This window comes from Aythya ferina, assembly GCF_964211825.1.
Source record: "Aythya ferina genome assembly, chromosome: 2".
Taxonomy (NCBI): Eukaryota; Metazoa; Chordata; class Aves; order Anseriformes; family Anatidae; genus Aythya; species Aythya ferina.
This window is the reverse complement of record NC_140297.1, coordinates 10,430,204-10,445,322: the sequence shown is the minus strand read 5'-3', so window position 1 is coordinate 10,445,322 and position 15,119 is coordinate 10,430,204. Positions and strand designations below refer to the sequence as shown.

The 15,119-nt window shown below is 38.6% G+C and overlaps 1 protein-coding gene across 1 annotated transcript in view; it reads left to right on the top strand.

Annotated features, from left to right (window-relative positions):
* The window catches only part of NCAPG2 (non-SMC condensin II complex subunit G2), a 43,741-nt gene extending 39,934 nt beyond the window's left edge, over positions 1-3,807 (top strand). Inside the window, exon 28 of the mRNA XM_084510020.1 lies at positions 2,333-3,807. Within this exon, the coding sequence (XP_084366146.1) occupies positions 2,333-2,390 (58 nt within the window). The 3' untranslated portion in view covers positions 2,391-3,807. The remainder of the gene's footprint in view (positions 1-2,332) is intronic.
* The last annotated feature ends 11,312 nt before the right edge of the window (positions 3,808-15,119 follow it).

Below are 15,119 nucleotides of genomic sequence, written 5' to 3'. Positions count from 1 at the left end.
ATAGCTAAAAGGTGATTATATACAGTCTGAAATGTGCACTGTTGTTTGTAAATGATTTTATCATTGTCTTTTTCCACTCTACTTAGCAAGCCCCTAAATGTTAATTATGGTATGCTGCAAGTTAGATGTCAGGTAATTGCTTTGACCATAATCTTGAAAGGCACAATGTTGCACTGATGCATGCTAAAACGTATTACTGTGTTTTTAATTCATACTTTAAGGTATTATTGCTTCTTACTTCTGAATACATTACCTCACAGCAACTCTGATGGATTATTTCTTTTTAATACCCAGGTATACCACGAAACAGTGATATTCTTTAATTTCCCAAGAGACTTGGCATTCTGTGCCAGCATCTTAAATTTAACGTAGCAGTCATCTATTACATATTAGCAACGAAATAAATAAGTAAAACTCCCGTCCGGTGGAGTACTTAAAATGCTGCCATTAAACAAGGAGTTGTTATACTAATTCAGAAGCAAAATTTTTCATTGTAATTTAGTCTTTCCTCTTCAAGCTGAGCTAGCAGTTTAAAAAGGCCCTGTGGGTCTAACGTTGCTGCTCATCGCACTTTAAAATTCTGGACAGCATATTGTATATTGAGAGAATTTCCTCAAGAGTAATGCCACAGACATTAATTTAGTTTATAAAATGCAAGTATTTATTTCTAGAAAAAAAAAAAAGCTACTAAAGCTTCCAGTGCAGTGATTTGGAGGCTAGAGAAGTATTCCATGCTCTGTGAAACAAACGTGCTATAAAATAACACCTTTTTCTTGATATTCTGTATTTAGCATCTTAGTAGGTAGGCACTAGAATTTAAACTGAGCTAATGGACGTGCTGAAAGATATTTCTTAGTATTATCATTTAAGTAGCTTTCAAAACTCTTTATTGCGCTCTCATTGCATCTATAAATACTGATTCTTGCATTGTTTTGTGACATAACTTTGTGTATGGCTTGTCTGCCTCCTATCAGCACGTTCACTGTAGTGGTACCTAGTAAAATTAGCTTAAATTTGTTTGGGGAGGCTTACGGTTATCCTGAATCATAGCTTATTGTCTGCAGCTTGGCCAGTGTGGTGTTGATAAATGGACCAACTTTACAGAAGTATTATTCTGTTAGCCTTAGATTGTAATAAAATAAAAATTATACAAAGTAACATCGTGTATATGACCACTGTGGTCATATACAATTATTAATTATTACAATAACTAATTAATTATTAAAATGTGCTATAAAATTAGTACACTATGTTATTTTGTCAGTAGAGATTGATTATGGCTTGAAGACTGTTAGCATTATAGAGGAAGAGTATGTGACACAACCATGGCAATCTGAATTCAGGAAGACCTGGCATCAAATACACTGTTAAGAAAATACGGCTTCTTGTTGTATTTATAGTCTCGGTGTCTCCTTGATGAATGCCCTAACTCAGCATGATTAATGTCTGACTAACCTTGCTTATTCCAGGCCATCGGTATAGGACTGTAATTAAAAAAAAAAAAAAAAAAGAGAGAGAGAGAGAAATACAGGTGGCAGAATCTTTTACAAAAATAACATGAAGAATAAAGTTTATAGTGCTTTATGATGAATAATAATAAAATAATATTTTGGCAGAAGACCACAGTTGTTCTGCCTTTTGAGGATGTCTTAGAGCAGTATTAGGAGAAGTTGTGTGAGAATGCACCTGCAAAGGCTCGGTGAATGACAATTTCTGGGGGTGCAAGAAAATAAAAAGGGCCTTCCAAATGGAAATTTCAAAGCTGACCTTTGAGACCATTTAGGGAGTAATGTGAAACAAAAGAGTAAGAAAGTGACTAAGATGGATCTACAAGCAGCTGAAGCATGTAGTTAATAAGGATAAGACAGAAAGCTCAGGCTTGGAAAAAAATTACTGAGTTGAGAAGAAAAATTATAAAGACCAAAGAATGAGGGTGAAAGAAAAAAAGTAGAAGACTGAAAAACAGCTTATTATAAACTAGCAGTAAAGGATTTGACTATGTTTTAAAAAATGTAAAATGTTGTGAAAATGCTGTGAAAAAAATTAGTTGTGCTTTTAAATACACATGAAATACAGATGATTAAATATTTGAAAATGTGCTTGAATTCACGTAGTAAATTGAACTGATTCTCTCTAGATTTCAGTAGAGCTAGAAATGGTCAGTAGAAAAATGGGTAAGTTGAAGAAAAACAACTATTTCAAAACTAACTTTGTAAAGGCAGATATGGAATAACTTGTCAAAGAAATCTCTTAGATTTCTCTTAGACTCAAATAGGTGAGGATTGATCTTAGTATGAGCATGTCTAATCCTGTTTTGCATTCTTTTATGCAGTTTCAGAATCCTGTATGAATCATCTCTGAAAATTTTGGATGAAATTTTGAATCCTTGACCACATGGAAGCTTTTGTCATGAAAATTAAAGGAAGGAAGATGAACTGTGTTAAAAAGCATAATATGATCTTGTAAATTTATTAAGAGTTCTATTTTCTGTTACTCTGTACATTTAAAGCAGGCAAAATGTACAAAAGTGTGTATAGAAATCGTGTAGTAGTAAAGATTCTCAAAGACTCATAAGGAGGTTATTTTGTATCAAACTGTCACATGGGGAGGAAGTAAAAAAAAAAAAAAAAGTATTTTTGTTTTTATAAAACAAATAATAATTGTATATTCTTATACCTTGAGGTAGCACATAGCCTCAGACCTGGAGAAAATTATAAAGCCTATTCCTAGATGTTACAGAAGTCATTTTGAGACACATGAAGGACAAAATAGCGATGGGGTATTGCCAGCATGTATTCACTAGGGGCAAATTCTTCCTGACCAACCTCATTTCATTCCTGTTGTGAACAAAGGGAGAGCAGAGGATGTCACTTTTTCTGTTCTTCGCAGGACTTTTCACCAAGGCTTATGTAGTATTTTTGTAACCAAATTGGAGGGAGATGGGCTGTATGGATGATCTACAAGAAGGGTGGAAAACTGGTTGGACAATCAGACTTGAAGAATAAGGGTGCTACAGTGTCATACTGATGATTAGTGGCAATTTTTAGGGCATATGCTGTTGCCAGTGCTACTTAACATCTTAATTAAATGCCTGGGCAATAGAATGAAATGCTGCCTCAGTCGGTTGGCAGATGACACCCGTGTGGGGGCAGTGGTTGATATTTTTGAGGGGAAGGGTTGTCTGATTCAGTGGAATCCTGACAAGCTGGACATAAGGAACAACAAATCTCAAAGTTCAACTTGGACATGCACAAAGTCCTTCTTCACCTGTAGTGGACTAATTCTATATATCAGCATCAGAAAGTGCAGAAGAGCAACCTTACTGTTTTCCTCTACATGAGGAGGATTAAGAAAAGACTGCTTAGAGGTACGCATCAAGAAAACATAAGGCAGCAGACACACTGCAGCAAGAAAAGTACTTCTTGGACATATGAAAGAAAAAAGGATGAAAGTGAACAGAAACTGAAAGTGGAACAGGAACAGGTTTACCAGAAAGACTGTGGAATATCCTTCCTTGGAGATGAGGAGAACTTGACTGACAAGGCCTTGACGAACATGACAGAATTTTGAAATTACCCTGTCTGATCTAGAGGTTGGACTATATTATCTTCTGAGCTTCCTTCCAGTTTAATTGCTTTACATTTGGCTATTTTTATAAATTAATACTGCAGGTAGCATAGACATGTAGGCCAGTTACCTAACTTTTTAATGTGAACAGATGCTCTCCTACAACTAGTCATACAATGCTGATTGCAGAATGTTATTTTGCCTTAACTGAGGCATCTATAAATTACATGTCTAAGTTCATAATACTGTTTGTGTTTTTTTTTTTTTTTTTTTACCTATTTTAGAAGTGGATCTAGTAGGTGTCCCCAGGAAAATGATTCAGCCAAAGGCCGTAAAGACCATACAGGGACTAGCTTAAACTTGGGTATCTAACACTTAATTATCTTCAAAATGTGGCAGTATGCTTTGCATTTAGTATCTATATAAATGGCTCATTGAGATCTCCAATGTTACAGAGTGGCACTGACACAGAAATTAGCAAATTTAGCTAAATGAAGACAGACTCTTTATTCTTGATTAGGATCTGTGCATAGCGCTGTACCCCCATCTATTAGGCATCTTTCTGTGGTAGGAGTTGGTAACCTTTTTAGTGCATAAAATTTCACTCCTAGACAGAAGCATATTTAGCTGAAATGTTGATATTTAAAAATAATCAAATCCTGAATAAACAACTGTCAGGCTTTACAACAGGCAAGTCAGTATGGATATGTGAATTCCAGAAGATTTACTTTATCCACGATGGTAGCCTGAGCCAAAAAGTCTAAGGCTGCCCCAGCAGGTAGCTGTAGATCTGCCAACTGTTTATCCATCAACATCTTTATAAAAACTGTGTTCTTTGGCCTTCAGTCTTCTACATCTGTTAACAGGCAGGTGTTCCGGTAATGACCTTTTAAATCTTCTGATTATACAAATTAGTTAATGAATATGTAAATCACTTTCGTTTTTTTCTGCTTCTCAATCTTTCATTGTTTGCTCATATTAGATTAGAAGAGAATTTAAGTTACTGCCTTTTTTTCCCTCGATCTATAGCGCTGCTTTTTCAGTTTCCATTTTTTATGGAGTACCTGTTACAGACCCAATATCCCAGAGCCTGAAAGAAATAAAGGTAACTACCAACATCAGAAATAGACTGATTTCTTCTGAAGAACTTAAGAGGTGACACTGTAAGGGAAGGTAAGAAAACTTAGAGATGAACTTTTGTCTGTATTCTATCATGGCTGATACTCAAGTGGTTCTCAAGTGTGTTGAAATTGTTCTGTGGTGGCAGTGGAGCTGGTGTAGGGACCTCAGCCTGAGATCCAGTCCGGCTCTATTATAACTCCTCTGATAGATGAAAAGCCAAGGGCTTTCTGCAACACGATCAATGATGTTCTTTCTTTGAATTCTGTGAGCCAAAGTCTGTCAAGTGCTTTCTCCTTGGGTCTTTGTGGTAAATCTCACAACAATATAAGAAGGTTTTACTTGGTGTTCTCATTGCAAACTAAGTCTTGCCAAAATGTTGAATCCTTGTATTTATCTTTATATATATATACATATATATATATAAATAAATAGTATATTTCTTAAGCTGAATTACCGTTTTGAAGCCTGTAAATCAGATTTGTTTTATCTTACTGATTAAAAGTGCCTTTGAAGTGCTGTTGGGGGAGAAGGATTGGTCTTTGCTTCTTGTTACGGAACGACTGATAATCAGAGTAGATTTGGCTCGCTGTGCTCTCCAACCTGTATGTCAGAGAAGGTCCCACAGTTTTGGAACAGACCCACTGAGATCTGTTCCAAGTTGAACTTAACTAATAAAACTGTTTGAAATATGAACAAGATAAAACCTTTCTAAGACAACCTTTTAGCAATTTGCACTGGCAATCACTGTTAATGTATATGTATAACTGCCTAAAGAATAAATTTTCTAGTCAAAGTTGTACCTGTAAATGGCATGTCTGGAGCTCTCCCCTTCATGCACATATATCCAGTTTAAATATTACTGAAGAAACCAATAGCTTTAGACTAATTGTGTCTGTTTTAAGCTTAATCTCTTTTTGTAAAGGGTCTGGTCCCTTTTTTGATGACAAGGTTCATTTGCTGTTTTCTGACCGGGAAGCAAAGTCCAGCAGTCTTACATCTATGACAGCTTCAAATCATAAACTAAAGAAATGCCAGGAGAAGTCCTCACGCTTTTTCTTTAGCTAAGAAATGTCTACAAGTTCGGATCCAACTACAAAAACTTTGTGGCTTGCCAAGGAAAAGGAAAAAATTCTGCCTTGGCCTCTTGATGTTTACTCCAATGACAGCTGTACATCACTGTGCAGTCAAACTCACGTGTGCTGCTGCTACCAAGTGCTACATGATTTTAATTATGTTCTAATTGTAGCTTCAATTTACTTGGAAATCAGTGGGATTTTTTTTACTAAGTCTTGCTGTTCGGCATAGATTTGTTCATAGTCCTCCAATACCAGTGGGTTGTTTGTCTACTTGCACATCATGGTCCTGGAAAAGCTGCACCAATTACACATCCATTAGCACTGAGGAAGCTCTAATGGCGGAAATTCACCTTCTGCTCTGTTAGTCAGCATTTTTTCAAAGCAGTGTCACAGTGGTAGTTCTGGCACTTTCTTACTGCTTATGACTGTAGGAAGTAGAAGCTGTTACCAACTTTTTTCTCCACTATGATTTACCAGAGGACCACCGTAGTCTTTTTTTTTTTTTTTTTTTTTTTTTTTTTCAGTACTTTTCCCCTCTTCTGTTCAATCACTTTCTCACCCGCCTTACTATTCCTGGAATAATCCTTGTCCTGGTTTTAATAATTTTTACATGCTGCAGTAACAGATGCTTTGCTTTAAAGCCTAACATTTTAAGTACGTATATCTTTGCTGGAAAGGTACATGAATTCTGTATGGCCGTATGCCTACAACCAAGAACATACAGGACAGAGCCAGCCCAGCCTCCTTTTGGGCTCTTTGCATATGTACTGCCATGTGCTTCTTCGCCTTTTGGGGCATTTATTAAAAACCCAACTGTTTGTGCTGTTCATGTGAATGAAGAATATTAATTTGGCATTTTTTTCCCTTTGTTTCTTAATATAAAAATCCGTACTTACTAATTGCCTAAATTGGTACCTGAGTACCAGCTGACTATCAAGAAATGTCAACTTCATGCGCTGACCTTTCGGCAATCTTGCTGTGCTTATTAAAAAAGGCACGTATTAGCAACTTCATTTTCTCAGAATAGCAGCTGAAGTAAAAATGCAGCATCTGTAAGAGGGTACAAATCCAATTAGACCAATCTAAGAGTACTTAAAAAAAAAAAAAAAAAGTGACTCTGGTTCCCGCACCAGGCTATCTAAGGCCAGCATGCCCCAAGTCACCCACTGACTGCTCCACGAAGGGAAAAGCTCCTTTTGCTGTGGGGGCTCTTTTTGCATCCCGAATGACAAAAGCAGTGCCCTTTCTTACACTGTTCTCTGGGATTCTCTGGGATTGCACGCTCCTAGTACACAGTATATAGAAAATGATTTTGCTTGTGGTATTTCTTCACACCAAAAGAAATTCCAAGGGTGGTCATTTATTTAGTAAGTGACCAACCTTAGTAACAAAACTAGTTCCCTTTCTCTCTTCCTCTGTCCCTGGGTTCCTTTTGATGGACTGCTGCTCTTGACCTCCAAGACAGCTGTTTTTGTGGGGCTGTAAAATTCTTCTTTTACAGTGAAAGCTGTTTCCATCAGCTGCTTTTAGCCCGCGTACAATAGCTATAAGGGGAATGTTCAGTTTGATGACCACACATTTTGGTCCATCCACACAGGATCCTTGCAACAACATCCAAATTTAAGGACAGTAGCAAGAACATCTGAGACTTATGCTGCATGGCATACTAGAGGTATATGACCCAATAATCTCATTTTTAAACAAACAAACAACAACCAAAAAAGGGGGGGTATTAACTTTTGGTGCTTCTAGGGCTTTGTTTGTTTGTTTACTCATTCAGATGTCTGCTCTTGTCAGAATTTAGAAAGTTTAGGTTATGTGAAGACTGAAAAGGAAGAAATGTAAAACCTGTCAGTTCGCAAGGAAATCAAGACCTGTTTGATGCAAGGAACTGAGAGAGCTCACGGAGGGATCTGATTACAGCCCTCCCGGTTCCCTGATTTGATCTGCGCGGGCATAGACAGCAATATTTGGTTCCCGAGCCATCCATCACAAGTCAGCCTGCCTCGGGGGAATTCTTATCTTCCTGGTGAAGATCACAGCCTTCAACTGCCCTGAGCAGCATGCTGAGAGCAGGGAACCCAGCTTGCAGTTTTTAATTTATCAGTGTATCACGAACCGTTGATTGAATGCTTGAAAGCGAACTCATTTCAATGGGATCAAATATTAGAAAGCGCTGCTCTATCATAGGTTCTCCTATGCAAGTAGCCCAGTGGAACAGGCATCATGCTTTTGGCTCCTGAAATATGTTAAATATGTGGAACTATATATATATGGAAACAATTTTATTTATTTTTAACAGTGTTGAAGGGGAAGAGGAGAATTCTTTCTTCACAAACCTACAGCAAAGACCATCTTCTTCCCTTTATCTCTTACACTTCCTGCGGCAGTTCACCTCCTAAGGAAAATAGCAGTTACAAGTTAATTTTTGTCTTAGTATCCTTTCAAACCATGTTTAACCCTTGCTAGTGACATATGGTACCTCTGCCACCTTTTCACTGTGATATTCCATTCTTCATCAGTAGTATAGGGGATTTTATGGCAGAATACTAAAATATCTGTCAGAAAACTCAAAGCAGGGACCTTTTTCATCTGCCTCCTGAATCAGTTGGAGAAATTCCCCTGCTGCAAGGTGGCATTCCCCTTTCTGCTCTGGGCTTCTTTCCAGCACAGTGGGCCCAGGCCAGGTCAGGACTCGAGGTGGTTCTTAGTGCTGTGCCCAGGGCCCTGTGAGGGAGAAATTCACCCCCAAAATCCGACCTCTGAGCCTTCCCTGCCCCTCTGTGTGGCTGCCAGTGCTCAGCCCCAGCTCTGGGCCCAGCATCTCAGCCCCTGTTTTTCAATAAGCGAGGAGCTGCCAACCCCTCCATAAATTTCTCACTGAATGTTAGGATGGCACAAGAAAACACAAAGTTTAAATATTATGATTTTTGCAATAGTGGCCTGCTTTTTCAAAGTTTGTCATGACTCCTTGCCTTTACTGAGAGCAATGGATCAACGGTTATTAACATTGCATTAGAAAATAATTCTGTATGATTCAACCTGCCCAGTCATACGCAGTGGAAGCTCCATTATACAGAGCAGGAAAGTTCATGAGAAATGCTCAGCCTAGGAGGAAGATTCCCTTGAGAAGTCAAGTAAGTGTTTTTGTTTGGTCTGTGATGCTCCACCAGAACACTCTGAACCATAACAGAGAGCAAAGCGAAGGCTTTTTAGAGCAGTGATTCAGAACAGGAAAAGAGCATCCTGTCTCTTCTATTTTTCAACTTATAATAGTTGCACCAAAGCCTATGAATATTCTTAACGTAATCTTGTGCTTACAAAGACACGATGTAATTTCAGTGGAGTCCAAACAATGTTCCTTTACCCAGCTGCCATTACCATGAACTTTCCCTACTTTTATTTTTCAGGTCACAGCAAATCCTCAGTAGCCTTTCTTTAAAAGAAACACCTCATAAGCAATGGTCTTGTGCTTTGAGACACCAGAATGCCCCGAGGAAGAATTTCTAGCATTTTTACACTAGAAACTATGCACTTTATTCATTTATTTATTTATGCTACTCAAAATAACCCATCTTAGCAAGAATTAAGCTATAAAACCAAAGTGAAAATGAGCTGAGTTCAGTTCTTGCTCCATTCTAAGTTGCTATCAAACACACTCAATTCTAGATTTGCTCCCAGAAATTTTCTCAGTAATACTCTGTGCTTATAGCTGTACAACAGCTATAGCAAATATTTTGGTCTTTAGCAGAGGAATATTTTACAGATAGGACAGAGAGATGAGCTTAGCCCAATGAGTCTTCAGCAATGAGCAGCCCAAGAGGGAGATGCTGAAGAAAGAAGTGGAGAGGAGCACAAGTGGCTTTGTTTGCTGTCCCTTGCTTCCTCACCATCATAGCACAGGGCTGGAAAATGCAAGCACCACGCTGGGTACTTTGTGAAACCAGATCCTGCTATGCAGTACCTGACAGCACAGCGTGGAGCTCTCCTAGAAATGAAAAGTCAGGCACTCAACAGTCAGGAGACACCAAAATGAGGACGTGCCTAGCTTTAACCTCACCTTTGAGTGAGATTATGTTGGAAGTCATTGTATTTTTAGTTACAATAAGACAAGCTACTTATTCTACATGAACTTCCCTCCTCAGATCTCACTCTATCTCTGCTCTGTGGATGATTCAAACCCCTCGCTGTTGAGAACAGTGTAAAGGTGCTTTTTCTCCCCTCATTGTTCAGCACACAGCTCTACACCTAACCTGCTGCATGCCATCCGTACCAGCACTGAGGACAAAGCTGTTAACTTCCACGGTGACATTACTATGGCACTTTGCACCACAGCCCCAGATTTTCACAATGATTCATTTGCTTTGCCAGCTCCCCGTAGGTTTCCTTGTTGCCATTTTACAAATGTATAGTGAGACTAAGTTAATTTTTTTCTGTGAATTTTGGGAACTCAGTATGAGATGCCACATTGTATAGCACTTCCTACCTTAAAGCACAGCTCTCACCTGCCTTCAGCAGCAGCTGAGCACTAAGCACCCTCTGAATCAGGCCCTGGTCAGACAACATGAGGTGCACACAACCACAATGCCCAGGGGGAGTACAGCAATTCCTTGGGGCACCAGGCCCCCGTGCCAATGATTCAGCCATGATTTTCTCCTCATGCTCTTACTTTCCCCCGAACTACGTCTCTAATTTCAACTGATGTGGCAAAGACAGCCATCCTGTTTAGCGAGCCACCCAAATTCCCCAAAGCTGGAAGCTGGAGGAGTGCCATGGCTAAAAAATATAGGAATTAGTAGCTGAACAGGAGAGAACTTCATAGCTGTGTGGTTGTCCAAGATGTCCTGTTCCTTCATACTCCATTGATCTTCTTCCTCCTGCTAAGGGGCCTGTACTGGTCATTAACTGAGGGAGAGTATGGGATGCACTCAAGGGGGAAGCACAGGTAGACTCCAAAGATGCTGTCAGCCAAAAGAAGCCTACAGGACAAAGGCTTACATTTATCAAGTAAGTCATCTTGTCCTGCAACACAGGAATTAAGAGGCCTGAAAACAACAATACTGTAAGAACAAGCCCTATGGATTTCAGCACAGATACTGAACAAAGCGACATTACACAGTCTTTATCTCTCCAGTTGTCATGACCCTTTGGTTAATTTCCAAGTAATTCTTATTTTTCTTGCAGCTGTTGACATCTTACAATAGGCTGCTATTTTCCTTCAGCCAAAATAACCAATTCTTGCTATTCAGCTGATTTTTCAGCAACTGGAAACTTGTTTTTGCCCTTCAGAAATAGGATGTGTCTTTGTAAGAGTTATACATATTTGGATTAATATTGCCTAACACTGTCAGGTTACACATGTGTATATGTTCATTCATAACTTAAATCTTAAAAAAAATCTAGCAGTTACTAGAAAATGAGAGGCAGTCACATTTTCTCAAATTTGGAGGCTATTTCTGAATACATATATCCTACACAACAACTATTTTTAGGTTGTGACTTCAACAGTCATAACTGAATGTCTTTTCTTTCTTTCTTAATTTACATTTTGATAATACACCCATCTTAATTTACCTGGTGATTGATGAATCAGGAAAGCAAAACTTTACATAATCTTAACTATGCTAACAAAATCTCAGATCGTTTCAAGATGAAAGTTCCTTATCCTTCCATCACTGCCCTGCTTTGAGGAGCATCTCAGTCCCATAGGCTTCTTTTATGAAGTTTTTTAAAAGTTTTATTTTTATTTTAAATTTTGTTATTATTATTTTTTATAAAGTTCTCTCCTGTTCAGCTACCCATTCATGTATTTTTAGCCACAGTACTCCTCCAGCTTCCACCTTGGTAGAGCTACAGGTCTATTCTTTCAGGATGACGAGGTGCATTAATCTCATTCATCTTTTAATTTAGCACCTGAGGAATAGATTTCTCAGGGGATTAGTTATAGGTTGTAAAATCCATTCACCAAATTTCATACTTTACAGATCACAGTGCAGATGGGTAAAAACAGATTATTTTTTTTTAACTGTTTCTGACCTCCCTCCCATCGAGCATCTCAGAGCTCCTAATGCATTTAAAAATGTGGCTCCCTCTTGACATTTGAAATCTGTTCAGAGCAATGGCAACCAAATGTAATCACGGATCACACACCTAGGGGTTTCAACCTGTTCTTCAAGGAACAAGAATCCATTCACAGAGAAACATCTGAAGTCTAATCATTTAATCTGGATACACCGTCTTGATATGCTCAAATGGTAATTTTTTCAGATGTGCTAAGTGCTCTACACACCCATGGAAATCATTAGGAATTCAGGTGGGTTTAACTTGGAAATTTGTCTCCACTGACTTCTGGACAGGCCAGCCACGACGTTTAGCCTCTGTATTGATTTGAGCTGATGGTGGGCATTAGCAAGAGCCAAAGCTTTTCTGATTTAAGGAGTTCTGGCTCTAGTGCATGTCTGTGACCTGTGCTGGTGCTCACCGAGGCCGTCCCTCCCCCAGTGAAGTACAAGCTCCTTTCACAGCCTGACACTGGATGCACAGATTTCAGAAGTGGGCTCAGAGTCTGGATTCATGTTTTTGTAGCCCCACCTTGAGACGCCGGAGGGCTGTTCTGCACTGGGTTGGAATATCCATACACTGCTGCTTGCAGGTGCTTCGTTCTACCTTTTCCTTCATTCCCACCACATGGATATCAGGCACAGCCATAGCACCCCATTTGATGTAGATACTGCCAGAAGTGCTATTTGAACAAGTCAGCTAGAATTGTAAATGTACATCAAATAAAACTGGGTTCAGTCCAGACCTACCTTTACAGAATCTGCTCTCTGCTGCCTCCCTAGCAAACAACATTGTGGAATTTTTTCACACAGACCCAAAGCACCACACACACTGAAGTGGCTGGGCTGGTACCAAGAGTTCCTACAGTTTTAGAAACCAACTCAAAACGCACTAACCTAAGCAAGCACTCACAAACTGAGGTGTTTAGGGCTTCAGTTAATGTAAGTCACATTTATAGTTTTCAGTTAATGTAAGTCACATCTCCTGCTATTCTCACAGGTAATTTCAATTTTCTCTCTAGCTGCATTTCCTCTCTCGGGCCCTGAAGACTCCATTTTAGGCTCCTTTCCAGCTGCTCTTTCCAGCAGCTCATAAAAACCATTATCATTCTGTTACAGCACAGGGAATAAAAGACCAGCTCACAGCTTCCCAGTCATAACTAAAATCAACCTACTTTTTTTTTCTTCCTTTTCCAAAAAACCTCTGTCAGTCATCCAGTTGCACAGTTCTTGAAAATTTTTCCTTCTGGCTCCGTATTGAACTCCTGTTTCTCAGTGATGCAGAAATACCTCGAGTAAAAATTCTAACGTGCTCCAGAGTAAAGCCATTTTCTAATACTGTTTTAGAAGCAAGGAAAGCTTTAAAATAGCTGAAATCAACAGTACATTAAAACATTGTTCCTAGATACAATTGAATTGCTGTGATATTCATAAAATGAATCCCACCACAATCTTCTGTCAACGGAGACTATTTTATCTAACTACATACAACATGCTGAAAGGGCATTCATTTAGTATTATTCATTGGGTGATACCACTGCAATTTTTTCTTTACTATCTTTAAAAAAGTTTTCCATTCTTCCCAAACATGAGGGAAAATGTAGTTTGGGTTTGTAATTATATAACAAATACTTGGTCACCCTGTCCCAGACTGCTCAGAGGTATCCCGGAGCCAAATGACCTGCAATAAGGTACAGAGTAAGTATAGAAACCACTGTGTACTCATCTGATGGCAATATCTGACATTTTCTACACCCTGCAAATACTGGATCAAGTGAGAATTCATTTAAAAATCTCTCAGACTTTGCTAGTTTTATAGATATGAAATCAATCTAACACTGATGATCAGTGATCTCTGTATTGGATGCTAAGATCCTTTCAAGTACTTTTAGTAATACCATGAAATATTCAATACCTGAGAAACAGAGACCACAATCACTGCTGATATGACCTGAGGCAGGATTTGCAGGATAAAGTTCTTCATTCTTAACAGTTTTAAAATATTCAAAATAAATGCTACATATTAAATAGTAGCCTGCTTGAATCCAGTATTTTTAAAATGTGTATGTGGAACAAATAAGTGAGATGTTTTCTCTTAAGGAAAGGGTTGAACACACACAGCTAGATAAACATGCACAGACTTTTTCAACATCCCTGAATAAAAAAAGCTACTTGTAAGCGCATGGTGCAACATTACTGGTAACTTTCTGAATACTTTCAGTCCCAAGAGCTATTACAGCCTCCACAATACAGTTGCAATAAAAGGAAAACACTATATGTATATATATTTAATCTTGTCTGTTTCAACTTTCCATCAATAACACTGAATAATTAAAATGTCAATTGCAAGAATTTGAACGTGTGACCAGTACCTCAGTCACTGTTCAAATACTGTCTTTGTCAAATTGTCCTGAACAGGGTCCAGAGCTCGTCAGCCTCCTAAAGCAGTTTATGGTTGCTCGCACCCTTAATATGCCAAGTGGCAATTGTACCATTCCTCTTGTATTCCTCATGGTCCTCCAAGTTGTGGCTCCATTGATGGTTTTTCTATTCTCATTTTTCACAGGCCTCTGCAAGAAGTTCTTAAGTCACAACAAGATGCAGGAGGATTACTGCAGCTCAACCAGCTCTCTGAGCCCTGAAACCAGTACAGAAGGTATCAGAGAATACATGTGCAGTGCCAAGCCTCTAAAGAGCTCCATTTGGGTCCATACAGAAAATCTGCAATGAAATCTGTGCACAGACGCCATTAAGACTCTTGTATGACAAAGGGTTAAATAACTGTCTTTATAGAAGACGTTATTCAGCTAAATCATCTCACTGCACTTATTTCTGATGTTAATAGTATTTAACATTTTTCATGTAAAGTCTGAGAATATTTTACCTACATCCTCAAGAAGCATTAAATGTACATAGTAAAAGAGTCTAAATGCTGTCTTGTCTGGGCATGGATATAGCATAAGCCTTTCTATCTCCTTCTCTCCTCATTCGCCGCCAAGACATCTTAAAGCTGTGCCAAGATATCTAGGTTACTGAATCTTAGATAAACTGCCTGATAGATATTGTTCCCTGTGGATTTTGGACCCATTAACAGGACAAATGATCTGCAATTAACCCACTCAGAGGCCTTGGTGGGGTGGGGGGAAGAGAGGGGAAGGGGCGGCAAGGGGAAGAAAAAATTAATAAGGTAATTTTAATGTCTTTTTTTAAAAAAAAAAAAAAAAAAAGGTGTGTTTTTCTATGCAGGTCTTAAGCATAGCTGGAATTGACCTTTTGTTCAGGCTCTTTATACTTG